Source organism: Scatophagus argus, chromosome 4 (assembly GCF_020382885.2).
Source record: "Scatophagus argus isolate fScaArg1 chromosome 4, fScaArg1.pri, whole genome shotgun sequence".
Classification (NCBI taxonomy): Eukaryota; Metazoa; Chordata; class Actinopteri; family Scatophagidae; genus Scatophagus; species Scatophagus argus.
In genome coordinates, this window is record NC_058496.1 from 2,991,938 (window position 1) to 3,012,103 (window position 20,166).

The 20,166-nt window shown below is 44.5% G+C and overlaps 2 protein-coding genes across 9 annotated transcripts in view; one reads left to right on the top strand and one right to left on the bottom strand.

Annotated features, from left to right (window-relative positions):
* The window catches only part of trpm6 (transient receptor potential cation channel, subfamily M, member 6), a 97,897-nt gene that overhangs the window by 19,727 nt on the left and 58,004 nt on the right, over positions 1-20,166 (top strand). The window contains exon 41 of one of the 7 annotated variants that reach the window (XM_046386877.1): positions 2,345-2,461. The exons of 5 other annotated variants lie outside the window; for them this stretch is intronic. The gene's annotated coding sequence lies outside the window, so the exon portion shown is untranslated. Of the gene's footprint in view, positions 1-2,095; positions 2,320-2,344; positions 2,462-20,166 lie in introns of those variants that run through there. One more of the 7 variants, XM_046386879.1, reaches the window with a different exon arrangement.
* On the bottom strand, positions 696-18,929 carry rorb (RAR-related orphan receptor B). 2 transcript variants are annotated; one of them, XR_006843206.1, is made up of 11 exons: positions 18,582-18,929; positions 4,285-4,370; positions 4,049-4,190; positions 3,411-3,842; positions 2,808-2,929; positions 2,388-2,520; positions 2,161-2,268; positions 1,916-2,026; positions 1,682-1,794; positions 937-1,493; positions 696-866 (listed from the first exon to the last, which is right to left on the bottom strand). XR_006843206.1 is itself a non-coding variant. In XM_046386881.1 (10 exons), exons 1-10 carry the CDS (start codon positions 18,586-18,588, stop codon positions 1,329-1,331), a joined length of 1,419 nt encoding a protein of 472 aa, XP_046242837.1. In that variant the 5' UTR covers positions 18,589-18,929; the 3' UTR covers positions 696-1,328. The 2 variants fall into 2 exon arrangements, 1 of the variants encoding a protein (XP_046242837.1); XM_046386881.1 differs by having other exon boundaries at positions 696-1,493.

A 20,166-nucleotide genomic window follows, 5' to 3' on the forward strand; every position in this document is an offset into this window, starting at 1 on the left:
TCCTTTATATTCACAGCCTGGAGTGATCGACGTCCATGGACTGGATTGTGCAAATAGTGATGAGACGGATGAGGGCTTACAGCACTCATACAGGCTTTTGAAGATTGGAAAGCTGTGAGTTAAATTCAAGTTTGTCATGTTTTTTTTTTTCTTGATGGAGATTTTATCCACTTTTTCATTGCGGTTTCTGTCCACCTCTGTCTGTCCGAAATCTCATGTCAAGGCCCTAAGGCGTAAAAAATAAGGGGCAGGGTGAGGGGAATTTGGGACGAGGCAGGGTTTACTGTGAGGTCCTAGTGTCTGATTGGTTGCTTCTGGTTGATTGTTCGAAAGCAGTCCAGCTTTTTGCTGGACGTTAATTATTGCAGCGAGGAAAAAAAATGATTGATAGGACGGCAAATCTGCCAGATTCTTTTACTTGCAAAATAGAATATTTATGTATATATCTTCACCTTGAAAAGTAGTAGCCATTATTTTCTTTTTAAATCCTTCATATGCTCTCTTTACAATTCTATAAGTTCTCACCAGAAGGATGCAGTCCCTTCTTTACATATGAACAAAATCCAGACAAGGCTTCTGTATATCCACAAAACCCAAATCGGCTCCCGGTTTTACCCAATATTCCTTTACAAGTCTCAACTTTACAAATTCTGTACACAAGAAACTATCAAATAAAATAAAAACACATAGACAAGTTATAGTCAGCCGCATTGGGCCGCTGTATATTTAAATTAGGACTAACTTATTTTTAACAGAACAAGAAGTAATACTGGAATCCGCTCTGCACTAGAAGAATATCTACAACAGCCTCTCTAAGTCCACGGTTCCCTCCCCCATCCAACTTCTTCACCTTCACAATTTTCTTCCTGTGAAGAAAAATAAATCAAAAGTTTTTTTTGTTTTTTTTTTGTCCAAAGTTAAAACAAATTAACTTACCCATTTTTTTTTAAGATTGACAGCTTAAAATTGTTCCTAGATGGTTTAAAGTCTGTACATTTCTGGTCAGTCAGTTCAGTTCAGGAGACAGGACGAAGCCCCGCTTATGTTGTGGCTCGGGACGCGTTTCATTTATATATACATTCTTCAGACTGTATCGGTGAACGGGATGGGATAAGTGCTGGACATTCCTAGTATTGTTGGCAGTAACTGTAAGTTTCTGGCAGATGACTCCTCACCTCCCAGCCCGAAATGAGGCTGAGCTCGGAAATATGTGTTTGCCACCGTGATGACATAGTCGAAGCAGCCGCTGTTGTTTCACCATACGCGGCTGTCTTCTCATTTTCTTGTTGCTCCGCCGACGTGGTCGGTTGCGTCGAGGCCACTGGCAGTCACTTGGGCATGGCCATGGCAGAGTTGGGGTCGGGGTTGAAGAGTTCTTTGTAGAGTGGAGGGAAGAGGACGTTGACTGTTTCTGGGTGGAGCTGCTGGAAGGCCTGGAGCTCCTCGGTGTGGAGTGTGCACAGGGCCGACAACGTGGGGATTCGGCTGATAAGCTGCCAGACAAGCCAGAGAGATAAACAAGGACAAGGGAATTTAGCTTGGTAAACTGCAAACGGAGATGAGATTAGAAGCTCTCGAGGAGCTAGGCTCTGCATTTGACTTGTCTGTTGCTTTAGCCTGAAGGCAGTGGCTCAAGGGCAACCTCGATACGATTTATCTCACTACCAATCGCTTGTCTTACCTTAGCCAGGGCGTCTTCGTCCATGTGGTTCTTCTGCATAATGTGCTGCAGAGCAAAGTAGATCTTCTCCTGGAGCTTCTGGACTTTCCGAGGCTCCATCAGCCACGGGCGATCTGTGTAGGACAAAAAAGAAAAAAAAGTGCCTATGTTGTTTTGCTTACCGCGAAGTGCCTTGATTCATGCAGGCGGCTTCCTGTTCCTGTACTCTAATAACATTGTGGACTGTGCACTGACCTGTGGAAATGAGTACAGCTGCTGAGAACAGAGCGATCTCTTCCTCCGTCAGCTGCAGCGAACACAAACTCTTGGCAAAGTCAAATACCGCACTGACTAAGTCATCACAACCTTTGAGGGGAACACAGAGGAGAAATTGTTATTGCATTCATTCTGTTCTTTTTTCCCTTTTTCTTTCAGTTATGATTGGCCTTTTCCCTCATTCATACCAAGAAGAAATGCATAAGTAGTAATTAACGTCTCACCTAGAGCTTTGAACATCTGCATGCCTCCGTACTTCCCTTCGAACAGCACAGTGTTGTTGAGAGGGTTGAATGCCCTGCACATCCGCACCAGGACTACTTCCAGACAACCTGGAGGAACCACAGAGAGACTGTGATGATTCTGAAGATCATGTACTGACACTCAGACTTCTTCTTCTCCGCCCAGTAACAAGACGAAGAGATCAGTCATATCAGTACAGGCGGCTCACCTGACTTGAGGAGGAGGATCTGGTCATTCTGGCACAGTTCCATGAACCCTGAGATGCGCTTGGCGAACTCCACCACATACTGGATTGCATGGGTGATCTGGATGGCACACTGCTGCCACAGCACGTCCCGGGGCTAAAACCAAACATACCCCGTTTAGACTTAGACATGTGGTGCACGTAGTTACATTCATGTCAGAGAGTGAAACAGCTTTGTAGGTTTCATTCCATACAGCATCAGCAAATTGTCTTTGTCTCTTCCATCGTTTGTCATTCTACACGTCCTGATGAACAATCATTGCAAAGCACTGGACATGACCTGTCATTAATGCATTGGACACACTTTGAGAGACACTGAAGCACCTTTGTACCTCTAATGCCATCAATAAAAGTAACCATGGTAATAATAACAGAAGGCCTCACCTTGCTCTGGTACATCTTGACCTCTTCGTAGGAGTGTGTCTGCCAGGCCAGCTGCTGCAGCTCCTCTGTTGTGTACTGACACGTCTCCAAGTGGGACTTGATGATATTCTGAGCAATACGATCTGGAAGAGACGATTGGTTTTTTTTAAATTTATATCCTCTGATTATTTTATTTGATTCGAGTGCTGTGTGGTATGTGTATGGGTGGGACAGGCAGGGCTGCAAAGTGCTAAACAAACATGTCTTCTGCACATTGGACTGTAGTGACTATGATGCTTGTATGTTGAAAATGTAGAGGATTTTTCTTTCATCCCTGCCCGTTTACTGCTTCATTTAAGATCCTCTTGGATTTGTGTGAAATCCCTAATTTTAACTTCATCTTAACTTGTGCTAACAGCCTGAGCAGCATACACAGCAATATGACACCTCGTCAGCTCGCTGTGTAAGCCTGTCTGATCTCCTGTTCTGCTTTCAGATTAGCACTCTGACTCACGCTCTCTACCAGGACTACTTTGTGGGTAAATTTCCATGTGGATAATTCGTGTAGATTTTAAATGATGAACCATTCCACTGTGACGGAGCAAAGTATCATGCAGTTTTTACCCAGCTCTCCCATGCTGACGTTATTGGGCCCCAGCTGGCTGTCCTGGTAGCCTCCGTAGCTGAACAGGTTGGGTACTGGCGTCAGGTCATACACCGGCTCCTGCTTAATGTGCTTCATGCCCGACATGTCCAAACCTGACTGGTCTGGAGATGGCTGTGTGGAATCCATCCCATAGTATCCCCCTGGGACTCCGCCTCCGTTACCATGGCCACCTTTGGGCAGCTCAATGACGTGACCGTTGGCATAGGTGCCCCCAATCTCGTGGTTAAGGGTGGACAGTCCGTTGGTTAGGCTGGATGAGTAAACGCGTGCCAGAGCTTCTGCTTCGCCCGTCTGCTGCTGCCGCTGCTCCTGCAGCCTGGCCTGGTGCTTCTGGACCTCTGCATACAGGCTGTCACGCTGCTTCTTGGACATGCGGCCAAACTTAACCGCTGTACAGTGAGACAAAACAAGAGAGAGGGACAAAATTATTACTATAAACAAAAAAACTGTCAAAGCAGATTCCCTCACATCTGTAGAATATGATATGTTGGCCAGCTCATTTGCAGCTCCAGCACTTTGGATATTTGCCATATTTTTGATTATATTTTGATGAATTGTTCAGCCCTCATATAGATACTGATCCAGTGAGCCTCACCGTCTCTGGACATTCCTAGAGCGAGACACTTCTGCAGGCGGCAGTGCTGACAGCGGTTGCGATTCGTTCTGTCGATGAGGCAGTTCCTCTGGCGGGGGCAGGAGTAGGACGCATTGTTCTGCTGACTCCGTCTGAAGAAACCCTGGGTACAGGTCCACAAGGTGTGCAGTTAATACAGGCTTGTGAGTTCACATAGAGCGTAGAACATACACGAACACAATGAACCAAAGTCTCACCTTACACCCCTCACATGTAATGACTCCATAGTGGATACCTGATGATTTGTCTCCGCAGATTTTGCATGGTATAACTTCAATTTGGGCTGTAAGAAAAGAGAAAGGACAGAAAAGACTTGTTGAGAAACACATTTGGAACTGGATTTAGACTTTTGTTTGATTCTGGTACTTCACAGACTTTTACACCTCGGCAGGTGGTCTAATTTGTGGTTAAAAAAAAAACAGCCTGATAGCCTGGTTGGCTGCAGGACCTGATGTGTGAATGTGCCTGCTGTGCTCAATATGTGTTTGACTTCAATTTCACAAGGGCACAGTGACATCTGGACCCTCTGTATGTCCTTATAGGAGGTTTTATAATGCGCGCACACACATACACACATAAATGGCAGTTTGGCATTAATTGTGTGTGTGGGGGTTCTTTGTGTTAGGCCTGAAGGGGAGACCCCTGCAGGTTAGAGAGGTTGCCCATAATGAGAACACAGGTTACATCACTGAAGGACCACTTTTCATCTCTCTCTCTCTCTCTCTCTCTCTCTCTCTCTCTCACACACACACACACACACACACACACACTCACTCACACACACTTGGACTTATTAATAATGCTATCCATGTTGATCTTTTTCTTAATCTACACATGTACTTATTTAACTATCTTTCATTCATGTCAAAATTTTACTCACTGTGTATTGGCAGCTCCATGTACAGTCACAACCAAAGGCACAGAAAGTTTTTCAGTGTAACACACAGACGCACCTGTCACCGGTGTCTTTGCACTTACTATCCATAATATATGATAAGAGAAAGCTGCGGTGCCTGTTAAGAGATATGCGATGGATGTAGAGGTGTGTCTGCTGAGATGGCACAGCCTCTATAAAGAGATTAGACAGCCTATCTAATCCTAAATTATTTCCCGACGACTTGGTTCCCTCCTCTGCTGAGCACTGGCTTAACCACAGCTGAAATAGCCATTCACATGTAATCTCCATGCATATTCGCACCTGCAGGCAAATTCTGTAAATTTTAGGAGCATTCAACAAGCCGAACAGGGAATTCGAGTCGTTCAGTGTTACATCCCACGTTTGCATGAATTCTGCCTAATCGATTCCGCCCTTTAGATCAATACAGTATGTGCTCTGTGCAGCAGGAGTCTGCGCTTCACATGTGTGCATTTGCATCTACATGCGTGCACGTCTGGGTGTATCATGAGTGTGTGTGCGTTCACACTGAAGTGCATTTGCAAGAGTTGAATCTGGTCACTTTTTTGTGCGTTTTAGCAAGTGTGTGAGATGTGGTTTGGCGGCATGAATTCTTCCTGTGCATTTACATTTAGTGCACAGGTTTATATTGTGTATATGTGTCTGTGTCCGTGTGTGTGTGTATATATACTAAACGTCTGTGGAGGAATGAGTGTGCAGTATATATAATTGGATAATCCCATATGAGGATCAATGGAGACAGTTCTGTCTGTCTAAGCGACTGAGCAGGATCGGGCAGTGCTGTCTATACACTCTACCTGCAGCTCTGGGAGCTTGACTGCCTCGCAGCCACACTCCCTGCATTCCTGCCTTAATAAACACAGATACTCACAACTGGTCTGAACCACTCTGTTCAGGCTCTTTACATGAGCCTGAACACTATGTGGGACAACACAGGTTAAGAGAACATGGATATAAAGATGGAACAGTCACACATACAAAGAAAGAGTAACTTGCTCATTTATTTGCCCCCTAGTGGCTATTCGGAGCCATTAAAATATCTGTAGACTAAAAAGTGACCCCCAGTTGGCCGTGACCTTGGACTATGCCTGTTGCTCTGTGTGTTATTCTGGTTATCTTTATAGTTGTCATTCACAATGTGAATGGGCCTTTAGCCCCTTTTATTTCTCTCTTGTGAAATTACAGTTTACATTTAGTACCTCAAACTTAACAATAGACCATTGTGTCCGTCTGCAGCCTGTGAATGAATGACAAGTGGATGGTCTGTGTGCTTAAGGTGGCACAGCTCAATGCTGTGAGTTCTGGTGCAGCTCAAGATGTGACCCATTTCCACCCTTTTCCCGACCAACTGGCTCCAAACTGGGTCAGAGCGGACTGGGACAACACACAGACGATGCATACACAGAGCTGTCAATGATTGTGGGCTGTAACACACTATTTATAGTCTCTAAAACAGGTCAGTCGTGCCCATCAGGAGAGTACAGATGAACAGTAAACAGGAGACAGGACAGCAGTACACCATCGCCTTCATCCTTTGCTTCTCACTGTCCTCTTCCTCTGCAGTTTCTGCACATTCCTTTAGTCAAACTCTTTGATTAAATTGTTAATCATGAAACAAGTGAGCCTCTGTGGGTTTGGACAGTCTGAATGTGTTCAGCCTACACCTGCTGCTGCTGCCGCAATGTGGATATGCATGCTTCTTGTTTCTGACGATTTTTAGAATAAGCGCTTTACATTTTTCCACCTTAGAGGAGGGTTTGTTTACGGTTTTTCTCCAGTGATTAGATTATATCGTCACCGTATTTCCTTTTGCCCCATGGGAGATTGCACTCCTCGCTGTATCACATAATTATGCCCAAAGGAGCATGGGCGTGTGGGCATTGTTTTAGTGTTTCACAGAGGGTTTGAGCGAGCGTTTCACTTGTAAAGAAGACACAGCGAAAGATAAAGTACGTGTACATGTCTGCGTGGTGACAAAGTGTTGTGAATGTGTGTGGGCGTGTGCATTGTCGAGTGTGTGTCATGCTCACTGCCAGCGGGGACTGTCAGGTAGGATATAGGGAGACGGTCCTGACAGCATCGCTGTTGCCAGGGTGACCACCCACTCGCTGCACTCGTCTGGCTGTCACAGCGATGATGTGCTAAGCGGTCACACTCCTAAAGGAAGTGACGTCAGCGGTGCACGGCGCCAGCTCGGGTGCATCATGATCGCTGCTTCGTCCCGTCAGCGGAGGCTTTGTGGATTGTTTACCAAAGGACACCCACATCCAGTCAACAACGCCGCTGCCTTGTTACGCTTCAGCTGCAGCGGTGGATTACAGCAGAGTTAAGACTTGTTATCTGTCGGGTGTTTTAGAGGACTCTGTCTTCGTTTTGTTTTCAAAGTTAGCATGCGTGATAATGCAGTCTGGGTGTTTTGATTTACATTACAGGAGCCAAACTTAGAGCTTCAAAGCTGTAGTGAAAGTGAATTTCTAAAAAAAAGAAACAACAGAACAGAACTGCAGAGACAGGAGTCTAATGGAGCTACTCCCCTGACCTCTCTCGACAGGCCATTTCCTGAAAACCTTTGTGGCTAAAAAGCCACTCATTTCTGTTTTTTTTTGTGGGAGATTATTTTGCTCTTAGCTGCATGTCTTTCACAGGGGTGAAAGGGCCTTCTGTCCAGCCTGAGCTGACACACTCCGAGCTGAGTGACTGACAGCCTCCTCAGCCAGCGGGAGCGCGAATGTTATCCTGAGGTTGTTATGTAAGAGCGGGACTGCAGCGCTGGCAATTCCTCAGCTAATAGGAGGATCAGGCCTGTACAATCTCCTGAGATGGAAAAAAAAACAGAACTAACTGGAGATGAGTTTCACAAAGAACAAGGCGAAGATAGTTGTCTGCACGACACTACAGTGGGAGGTGTGTGTGTGTCTGATTATGGCCATGAGGGCTGTATTGCACTGGCACGTGTGTTATGATAATTGATTTTTAATGAGGTGAGGGTCTCCTGTGTATTTCCTGGGCTGGCCCTCTCTCTAAATAGAGTCCTAATTATCTACACTGCACTGCGGGAGAAAAAAGCAGCAGCCTTACACCAATATCTTAACAATACTTCATGTAAAACACACTAGTATCTCGTGCACACACACACACACACACGCGCACACGTGCATATACAATCCTGACAATGTAACGGCAAATTAAGGCCACTAGGTGCTGCTATACATGTTTAGTTTCTGTGCACGAGTATTTCAAGTGGGGCAGATTGGACGTGCATGTTTGATTCATTCAGCCTGCAGGGAAGGCCTCCAACAGAAACACACACACAGAGACACACACACACACAGTATCACGCCGTAACATAACACAGCATTATAGACAGCTTATAGAACAGCTGAAATCACTTTCTACCACAACTTTGCCACTTCAGAAATGCAAACACAACTCCTGCTGGGGTCCCACAGGGTTGATTTGTTGGGCATGAATGTGGGTGGTATCTTCACTTCATTAGAAATATGCATAGCTTCTTGCCAGTTAACTACATATCTTCTGGGAAAATGAAGGAGATCAGCACTTTACCCCCACCACCACCATCACCACCTCCCCCACTTCTTGTTAAATCTGAACAACGGCGGCGCTGGCCTCTGAAGTCGAAATACTGTGAATTATGCTATCACTGTTCGCCATCCCCTCCACTTCAGTCTGTTTGACTTTTTCATTTGAGTGTTCCTCCGCGCTGTAAGTGGCTGTGTGACTGGGAAATCATTTCAGTTTCTGCATTTCATGATCTATTTCCATCTTCTCAGCGTTAACTCCGTCTTCCTTGTCTCATAGAGCTTAGAGAGGAACAAGCTTTTCTTTTTTTTTTTCTCTCTCCCACCGATGATGAAAAACACCGAGAAAACTTTTGTTGGAGTGATCGCTGGATTAACACACACACACACACACACACACAGCTGGGAATAACGTGTATCAGTGCTGCTTGGGTTATCTCCCCTGTGTCTCCTGTCATGTTTCCACATCATACTGTCCCATTAAAATCAATGAAACACAGCCACTGCATATGGTTTCAAACGGACTCGTGCTACATGCTGTCATACTTTGCTCTCTTTCCTGTCTATAACATCTAATATATATATATATATATATATATATATTAAAGAGTGGCAGACGATCTGCTCTTCTTAAAAGTATAAATTAAAAGAAAGTTCATTTTAATAGCTTTGATCTGTCCTGTCTGTTTCCACTGAAGCCCATCACTGCAGCTGACCGCTGTGCGTCACTGACGTTTTAATGCTATGATAAATGAGTTTCAGTGCTGAAACAAAAATGCTTTAGTATGTTGTGGAGTAGTTTGTCCTGCAAAGTTAGCTTCTCGTTGAACAAGAACCAACAAAACACAAGCAGCCAAGTCTGAAATAGGAATTAAATCCTTAAATATCTAAAGGGCTACCGATCTGAGCAGGCGCTTGATGCCATCTTTGGACAGTCAGTGACACATTTCGGTTGGTGACAAACATATTGCGGTTGAGTAATCAGCCATGTGTGCTTCTGCTCAGCAGTTTACCAAGCATACATTTGATAAACTTTTTCACTTTAATTTAAACAGTGCTGAATTCTCACATTAAACCCACATCTTGGCTTTTCGCTGCACAATTTCTATAGTAAACATGATTAAAAATATAATATTATAATAATATAATAATGGTGTCCATCAAATTATTCTTTTACTTTGTTTATAACTTCATTTAACTTTGTTTTTTCTATTGTATGTTTTGACTCCTTTTTGGAAAATAAATTACACAAAAAATATGATTGTAAGGCGGTGAAGAGAGAACCATAACTAACAAAAGTACAAACAAGTTCCCTTAATGAATGCTGAAAACCAGATGGACTGATAAACAACAGAGGCCTGAGGTGTGCAAAGATTAGTTAATTGATTAGTTGATCAGCAGAAGATTAATCAGAAACTGTTTAAGCCAAACAGGAAACCAAAACCAAACCTTTGAGTTGGAAATTAGTTTTCTTTGAGACTGTTGAGCAGACAAATGGAGACGACTGGGGAAAATGTGATTTTTCACTTTGTTATGATATTTATAGAGTTAAATGAAAATAACTGGTATGAATGGATGATGAGCACAGTCGCGAGGCGACGCAACGTGTGACGGTTCACGTCAACATAAAGCTGACGTTAACCTGAACCGTCCTCGTTAATGCAACGTGGCACAGTCCTGTAGCGGTTCTGTCTTTGTCTGTACACTCGGCTCCTCTGTGTGTTATAGTAATAATCATAATCCCCCCTCCCCCGTCTCCATCCCCCCAGCGCCAACCACGTCTTTGTCCACTCTGGAACAGAGACATTCACACTGTTGCTGCATGAGCATACGTGTTACCCCCCAACCTCCGCGTTTCCCATCAGTCCACCGTCATCGACCCCCCCCCCCCCACACACACGCGCGCACACACACACACACACACGTACCAACAGTCAGAAAAACAGTCTCTCTCGCCCTCCCCCCATGCTGTATGTCAGAGGGCATGAGCTTGTCCAGCTTGCCATGCGGCCCCAAAGCACTCTGGGTAATTGCTCAGATAGCAGGTCTGGGATCAGCTGCAGTTTGCTCATAGAATATTGTGCCGTGGCGCGATTGGACGCCACAGAGAGGGAACAGAAGGGGGCCATTGGCTGTCATCCAGTGCATCGATTCACACACACACACACACACACACACACACACACACACACACAGACTTGCAGAGACACGTTCAGACGGACAGAGGCACATTCAGACATGCTCGAATGCATACATTACTGCAAACTGCCTTTGAAAAAAGCAGACTTTACAGTATGATTTCTGTGCTTGATTCCCTCCAACTCACACACACACACACACACAGAGTTTACCACCCAGTGCAGCATGTGTCCTCAGATGAATAAGAGGAGATGGAGGCGTGGGAAAAAATCCACAGGGTAAACCCAACCCCTTCCTGAACACACACACACAGTCTGCCCATCTGCCCTCTCAGATCTACCTCTCATGATCACTGTACACACACACACAAACACACACTCTCATGCTTCAACCCCCTGGGTGACCTGTAGGACCCTGATGGCCTTTGACCTTTCCTTAAGGACTGAGCAAGTGCATCAGAGTGGAAGGAACGAGTCCAAGTGTGAGAGGTCTGCATCTGGTCGTTACCATCCTGAAATCAGCCGTGACACACACACACACACACACACACATGTGAAAACACACAAAGTGCTTTACGCTAAATCTTATATATCTCAGTTTCTCTCTGGCGTTAGCAGACATGCATGTGTGTGCGCGCTGAGCTGTTAAAACACAGAGTGGCGTTCATCAAAGCAGAGACGAACATGTTTACACACACTGACTGAGATCCTGTTGTTTCATTCCTGAGGTGAGAAAGTAACATTTTGTTGGCTTGTTGGTGTCCTCATCCTCCCTTAACCTCATGCTCCTCCTCCTATGGTGTTTCTCTTGAGCCTAATTGTAGATGACAGTGTGTGTGTGTGTGTGTGTGTGTGAGGGGGAAGGGAGAGGAAAGGTGGTTATCCCAGTGTAGAGAGAGGGAAACAGAAAGAGAGGGACATCCACGGGGATAGACAGAAAATTGCTTTCAGCTCTTACATAAGATGTGGAGAAATCTGTGGCGTCCTTTAGCGTGATGGCTGGCGGTCAGTCAGATACGACGGGGACATCGACACACGTGAGGCCGAAATTGGGCTTTAAAGCATTAATGAGGAGAGCAGCACTTGCAGAATTAAGTCAGTGCGAGAAAGATGGAAACCGTGTCTGTTTCACATCTGTGTTTGTCTCACTGAAAATGTTTATGAGAATGTGTATGCAGAATATGTGCTGTGAGTATTTTGCTTGAGTATTTTCATTTTGTGCTGATTTATGTGCTGCACTTTGGAGGGAAATTCTGGATTTTGACCTCCCTTCATCCATCTGAACTCAGATGAACACGATATCAACAAAACATTTGATAAAACGTGATGTCTTGTTGTGGTTTAATATAACAGTACGTAAAGGAGTTAACATTTGCTCCACTTTGACAAACTACAGCTTTAACATAAAGGTTAAAGCATCAGTAGAATCATAAAGGGCCTTTCTGTATTCTGAGTGCTTTCAGTACAAATTTTATTACACTTCTTTACCAAACTGGTTATTTTTATGTCAAATAATCTCACTTTCCTGCTGCCCACCCCACAAAGCATGCAGGTGTGTTTCAGCATCTGTACTTTGGCCCTAATTTTGCAAATATAAAAGTGGTATTTTTACACTGTGGTATTATTACTACTTAAGTTAAGTACTCGTGGTTTTACGTGTTCCTCTGAGTGAAATGTCTGCTTGAACAGGAGCATAGGAACGAATTTTAAAAAGGTTTGAATGAAAGTCTGTGCGTTTCAACGTCTCTGTTTAAGCGACTCTGTGAGTGTGTGTGTGCGTGTACGCATATGTGTTTGTGTGTGTGTGTGTGTGTGTCCTCTCTCAGGGATGGCCGCTAATAGCTCGCCTCAGGCAACAATTTAACTCAGCCTAACAAGGTTCTCCCCAAAGTGGCCCCAGGGGCATCTCTCACAGAGGCAAATTGATCACAAAGACTATCACACAGCTCGGCTCGGCTCGGCTCGGCCTGCTTTGCTCTTCACCTGCTCTCCCTCCCTCCCTCTCTCTCTCTCTCACCCTCTCTCTTTCCCTCTCTAGTGGGATGATTTAACAGAATGCGTTATGAGCATTAAATCTGAGTTGAGAGAGCAAAACCAGCAGCAGCAGCAGCTTGGGTTCATAATTGCATACTCTTTGTGAATGACAGGAGACCTCACATCAACAGTCAGGGACACACACACACACACACAGACACACACACACACACAGGTTAAAAAAGGTAACACAGAGAGAGAAAGAGAGAAGGATGTGCAGAGAAAAAAAGATGGACCTAATAAGAGTCTCTTCAATGAGATTACAAGCACTAAAACAGGCTAATCTTTGTCATTAAGAAAGATGCCGCAGTCGGTTAAGTCATATTATAGGCTTATTGTTGCCAGTGGCTGCGATGCACCTGCCAGGCTGAACACCTTCACAGAGTACAGGCTCTCGGCAGCATGGTGGTACGTTTCAGATAGCTAATGTGGATATCCAGGGTCTGCTTTGAGTCTTCACTGAGGAGACGAATGCTGCCTTTAATGCAAAACAAAGCAGTTCTTTGACACGCTCCTTTTTGTTCCTGCTCCTTTTCTAAATGGCAACTGTGCATTTACAGTTTTAACCTACAAAGGAGCATTTGATCTGTAATGTAGGCCTAATGTATAAAGCACACGTTGGAATGTTAAACTGACGCCAGCCTGCAGTGTATGGACTAATCTGCTTTGAGCGTTAGCTAAAGTCTAATAGGTGGTGTTCAACTGTGGACTTTGGACGCTACTATTGCAGCTTCTGGCCTTATTCACTGCTTCAGTGTGCGAGTGTAATGTGAGGACAGGATAGTTTGTATCTGTGTGTGTGTGTGTGTGTGTGTGTGTGTGAATGAATGTGAGCGTGCATGCAAGTAAACACCATTTAGTGATTTATCCAGCCTCTACTCTGCTCTCCTTCACTTTGGACACACATGCACAGTTGCACTATTATGTAACTCTGTAGTCAAACTCCTACTTGCTCTCTCTCTCTCTCTCTTCTTATCTCGTTCATTCACTCATTCACTCTCTCCTTTCTTTCTTTATTTCCTGCATGTTAATACGTCCTTTTTGACACAGAAATTTGCCATTTATCCACTGCATAGATTCTCACGTAGTTCACAGTCTTTTCAAAGTAGGTGCAGCAAAGTCCAGAAAAGGAAATGCTTTCATTCACAAAGACAGATAAACAGAAGTTGGGTCTCACTGCAACATTCTTCTTTTTTACAAATTACAAATTGCTCCGATTGACACTGATTATGAGATGCCAAAACTCAATGTTTTTTATAAAAGCTCCCCGTCCAGCGATATCTGCGGTCTCTCTGTTCATACATTACTCGGTTTCTGCGTTTAACAAGCGGCGTCACCCTCTTCCCCTGGTTTTTACTTCAGTGTAAATCGAAGGGAAATGTGAATATTGAATGTCAATGTGCCTCCATTGAGACGTGCTGGCTTCATGGATGAGTAAAACCGACGAAACAGAAGGAGCTGTCAGAGGACTCTGTGACTTGAAGGCAGATTTAGAGTTTAGGAGTGGTTCAGGCTGAAATCCCTCCTGGCTAAGATAAAGTGGAGACACAAACGGGAGCGTGCCGCGTAGCCCACGCTTTGTGTGCATAAAGATTTTTTTAAAAAAGAGACAGACAGAGAGAGCGAGAGAGGGGGAGGAAGGGGGAGAATAGGCTGAGGAGAAAAAAAAACTGTTAGCCTAGACTCCCCCAGACTGCCGCAGAGGGATAAAACCAACATGGAGTGCACGCTGAGCACATGCTAAACAAACACGAGCTATGATAGTGGCTCGGTGGGACCACAGAAGTGCCTCGCACACACGGCCTGGTGGGATTTTTTAGTAGACGGCCTGAAAAGAAAAGGTCAGGGGGGACAGACTGGGTGAGGAGGAGACTCAGGCTATCTGAAGACAGGTGCACAGACTGTGGGAAGTGAGTCCTGTGTGTGTGTGTGTGTTGCAAGCACACTCTGGCGGTTCCCCAGTCAGTCAGTAGGGCTGTGTTGAGGGATTAGCAGTGTGGCCTGCATGGGCTTGGGGTAATCTCTCCTCTCTTCTTACATAACACTGGGCCATTAGTCAGCACAAACACACAATAAACAACACAATCAACAACGCGGAGTTCGACCCGATCACACCGCGAACCACGGATTCAGCTCAGGCCAGGTGCCCTCCGACTGTGTGTTCAATAAGTGATTTCATGGCAACAATGGGAAAACTGGGTGATTGGTGACAAAAGCTGCGTGCTAACCTGCTGCTGCTCATCAGTCAGTGTGAAGTGTGTCAGTCCGTGTTGTTGGCGTCGCCGTTTGTTGTCGGTGCTCTTAGCCAACTTTTGTTAGTGCAGGTGCTTCATTCAGACTCTGATTTTAATCATCTTTTGGTACAAACTCTGACTGACCCCCCATTCAGCATTAATAAGCACTTTTTAGTAGATGATGTAATTGTAAGCATGTGTTTATGAATGCACAGCATCCCAGATGCAAATTATGATTTATCATTTGTAGAAAAATTTGTTGGCATTCAGTGATTCAAACTTCTTAAACCTACTTAAAACTATGTTATATCATGTTTTAATGTTTTCTCATAAATGCCAAATAAGAAAAAGGTAAAAATAAATTGTTAATATCTTCCAATTTCACACATATTATAACAAATAACAGGAACTGACATTACAGCAGGAAAAATAAATGATTCCTGTTTATGGCTCTAATAGCATTAAAGGTAAAGCCGTCCACAGATTTATCTGAACAGACTGCTTCCGTTTGCTTCGACTGAAAATTGATCCCGGCATGCTTTAGAATCGGACAAATCGATGCTCACACAAGCCTCCGGAGCAAAGCAGCATGGCACTAATTCTATTGGCATGAGGCCGTCATGCGTAGTGCTGCAGCTGTGTGTGTGTGTGTGTGTGTGTGTGTGTGTGTGTGTGTGTGTGTTCAGTGCTCTCTACGTCACCTTGTAAGGCTAATATAAATGATGTTGGAGCTGGAATAGCCTCCAATGAGCCTTCACTGTATTGTGACACTGCTTGTCATCAGCGTACTGGTTTACCGCTCTTTTCACACTCTTCTGTCATTCTGTCTCTTCTCGTGGTGGTGGAGGAGCCTGATTGTGATTGACACATATTGCTAACAGAGGGGATCGGATGTCGCTGTGGACCCTCCTCCTCCTCCTCCTCCTCCTCCTCTGTCCCTGTTGCTCCCTCCATCGCCGAATTCTTTGACCTGTCTGACATCTAAAAGTTCGTAGCAGTGACACAGAGAGTACGCAGGCGCAGGCTAATGGGGTGCTGATGTGAGGGTCGCCGTGGAAACCGAACGCACGTCCACACGTCAGCTTTATGTGTGGTTTTGTAAGTTTAGGTAAATATTCACATGCTTCCAGGTGTGTTTGTGCATGTGTTTGTCTTTAGCCGAAATCTCAGGATCTCAGGGCTCAATTTGTTTATCAGTGAGATGTTTTGGCTCCGACTTGCTTCAGATAAACCAACGTATTTCTCGCTAAACATTCCTTTTTAATGTCTGACATTTAAATTATTCGAATTAGAATCAAATCGAAACAGACTGAAACAGACAGCAGCAAAATCCTTTCTGTTATTTTTGTCCATTAAGGCTTGTTAGTTTTAAATGCCCCTTTCTTTAAAATAAAACTTTGCCATCACCCAACTTTTTTTTTTTTTTTTTTTTAACCACTTAAAATAGAGAATATAATATAAATCCTGTTTACTGATGTCGCCTTATTACACAACTTCTTTGCTGGGCTTCAGAGGAACACTATTCCCCGTGCAGCAGCATCGTGTAGCCGTTGAAAAAGCAGAAATATTGTAGATTATTGTTTACGACGTGAAGAAAAACAACACAAAGCTCCGCGCTGTGAGCTTCAGAAAAGGCCCTGATGATATTATTCTGTCTGTTATTTCTCCAACCACGCGATGAGGTGACATCATCTTCAGTCAGGGCTTCAGGAGTTGTGACTATTGTTAAATGATAATTACCACGGCTCATGAGGGGCCTCTATTTTTTATAACCTTGTGGTTGTGAGCACATTTCTGTGTAAGAGCAGCCGAGACTCCACACACACACACACACACACACACACACATGCAGGTTGAGAGTGGGGGCCGCACGGCCTGTACTGATTTAATTCTATCTGACAAAACCCTTTGGGGCGTGCAGAGGGAGAGAGGAAGATGGAGAGAGAGAGGGGTGAGAGAGGGGTGAGAGAGGGAGACGCTTCAGGGGCCTCTTCTGCCAACCACGGCTATAAAGTGAAAGCAGGAGCTTTCGGTTTGCCCCCCAAAGCCTCGTATGCACGAGAGTGGTCGCGAGGTCCATTAAAATGTGGCTAAAATACAAGGTGCATGACAGAGGAGTTTGCCATGGGATGAAAGAGGGAGAGAGGGAGAGAGAGGGAGACAACGGGGGAGGAGGGGGATGTTTGGCCTTCTCATGTTTTTTCCTGCCCGAGGTTTGATGGCCTGAAGCTGAGGCAGCAGAAAGCTTTACATGACATTCACACACAAAAAGCATAACAGGAAACAAATAAAACAGACAGTTACATAGATGGAGCAGCAGTTTTAGCTACAGTTTGATCGTTTATTTAAAATAAAAACTGGATTAAAATTAAGCCACTTTAACTCGTTAAATACTGTTGGTTAAAATGATTCTTGCTTATCTTTATAACTAATAATTCAGTTGATCGTAATGGCAACGACAGTCTGTTAAATAATAATAAAGGCCAGTTATTTATCCCGTCGTAATATCACTACAAAATTATACGTCTGAGTAGAACAGCCAAAGTCCAGTGTGCAAAATGTGTTTAGTTTTCACGCTGTGTTTTAGTTTGACTGTTCCTCCTCCGCTCCAACTTTCTGTTTGAAGTGCAGCTAAATTATTTCGTATGTCAAATATCAACGCGAGGACGCTCCGCCACTTCAATTGACTTAAATTAGAGTTCAAGATCACCCAGTTTAACGAGTGGTGCAACTTTGCGTCAGCGATAATTGCACAACATTAAGAACAGTAAATAAAAACAAATCCAAAGAGCTGATAGTGATCAGGTTAAATATTAAAGCGTCCTGCGTGTACGCAAACAGGCCTGTTGGCTGAGCAGGAACGAAAAAAACACGCATTTTCTGAGTTGAATGGAATTTAAACGCAACTGCAAGGAAAGGCTTAGTGAGAGTGCAAAGAGTGTGTTAACCAGTGTGTGTGTGTGTGTGTGTGTGAGAGTGTCAGTGTGTGTGCGCGCAGGGCAGCATTGACGTTGAATTTCAACGTTCACGGCGCGGTGCGGAGCGTTTACGGAAATGGGTTAGTGGAGCGCCTGAAAGTGTCCCTGAAACATTCAGTAAAGTTTATCAGCAGAACATCACAGCACTCATCAGACTTCTTCTTCTTCTTCTGCCCTTCATCTGATCTGATCTGGTGCCAGACGTATGCGCAGTCGGTGCGGCGTGCAGCTCAGATGATTCAAGCTTTAATCAAACATCATGCGCCACTTTCTTTAATTGTACAATCGCAGACTCCGGTGGTTTTGCGCACGGAATTACAGAACTGTAGGCCCATCCAACACACACACACACACACACACACACACACACACACACACACACACACACACGCACACTCATAGACTGAAAACACACACACGAGGACGGATCCAAATACAACTTTTATACATGCAAGGTGCAGAGAAATCCAAGCACACGCTGCTCGCCCGGCCGTGAGAAAGTGACAAAAAACAGCTTTGCAGCTAAGAAACTTTCAAGGCCAAATGTGGGACAAAGCCTGCCGTGCTGTGTGTGTGTGTGTGTGTGTGTGTGTGTGTGCAGCGGGATGGAGCTTGGGGAAAGTGCGGCGGTGTTGGAGCAGTGGGATGGTCTTACCTCGCATGGTGTTGGCGTTGCTGGAGCTGGCGCTGAGGCTCGCTTCTCAAAGCAGCAGTCATGAAGAAACAAACAGAAACACTTTAAAAAATGTGGGGGTTTTGGGGGAGTGCGGGGGAGAAAGATCCTCGGTTAAAAATAACAACAACAACGACAAGAGTGCAGATGATCTGCGTCGACGTCCACTTGCTGCCCTGAGCGGAGGCGTCTCTGCGCTAAAAGCATCCCAGACCGGGGCGCAGGGAGGCGGGCTGAGGTCGGTCGGTGCGTCGGTCGTTGCGCTCTGGTCGTGTGGTCGCTTTTCTCATGACATCTGCGCTCTCACCTCTATGGGAGGGTTTCACTGTTTTCTGCGGGCTGAGGGAGGGAAGAGCGTATAGGAGAGGCTTCACCCGGCGGCCCCGATTGGACTGGAGCACTTTCCGCTCCTCCCACTCTCTCCTGCTCAGCCTCCAGCCCGGAGCCTCCACACACACACACACACACACACACACACACACACAGTCTGAGCAGCTACAGTGTGCAGACGCCGGTCACAGCAAAGTTTTAATGTCACCCTCCTCATTTAGGGAGATTTTCATGCACCTTTATTCCAGTCCGCCTCAGTGGGAAGAGATTAGTTATTCCTCTTGGTCCTGTTCCAGATTTATTAATTTTAAAAACATTTAATAAAAACATTTTTTAAAAAAAAGGAAAAAAAAAAACCCAACAGATATTTGTTGAATGTTGAGTCAACGCTACGCAATCAAATTAATTTAGAATGAACACAAGACAGACACAAGAAATAGTTTTGAAGATGAAGAACTTTACAACTGGAGTTAAGGTCACTTTTTCAAACTTTTTTTTTTAAAGAAGAAAAAGCCGATTGATAATAAAATTTATGAAAATCTGCTGATGGCACAGACTAACAGTAATACACAAATGGTGTCCTGATTGCATTACAGTAGAGGTTTGACTGCACAAGTTTAAAGTGATGACTGAGCGGCACACTCTCAAAAATATTTATCTAAAAAAAAATAAATTAGTAAATAAAATATCTAAACTTAGATTAGTGGAATCCAGTACCTAGAACTTATTTTAGTTCACGTAGAATGCAAACTAAATCAAGTATTTTATTTTATGTTTTTATTTTATTTCACTGGTGAAGCTTTAATATTTGATTGCATGTGAGTCAAAATGTGCTAAAAGTACGCGTGTTTAAACAATGATAAAACACGTCACATTTGTCCCATAGAGGGTATATACGTACATGTATATGTCTTATTCATCTTATATAGCACATAGATCTTATGTCACAGAAAGGAGAGCAGCTCAGGTGACACGAGTTGTCTCAGGTGTACTCAGGATGGCTTTCAGGGTGGGGTCCTCTCCTTCCTCTGAGAAACACTGAAACACTGACCTGGAAGATGAAAGAGTAGGTTCAAGTTAGACCTCCATACTGTACAATGACTGACCCAGTGTGCGATGTGGGGCATTAAAATGTATGTGCAGTATGCTTATCGAAGCGCGCTGAGGAGGGACGTTTGTGTATTTAAAGTCTGGCAGCGTTCCTTGTTTGGTATAGTTTGCAACGGACCCGTGGAAG

Coding starts and splice junctions, on each gene's coding strand:
- rorb (XM_046386881.1), bottom strand. Junction 2,930..3,410: donor CGTCAGCATGGGAGAGCTGG/GTAAAAACTGCA, acceptor CGTCTCTTCCAG/ATCGTATTGCTCAGAATATC. Junction 2,269..2,387: donor GATCCTCCTCCTCAAGTCAG/GTGAGCCGCCTG, acceptor TGGTTCCTCCAG/GTTGTCTGGAAGTAGTCCTG.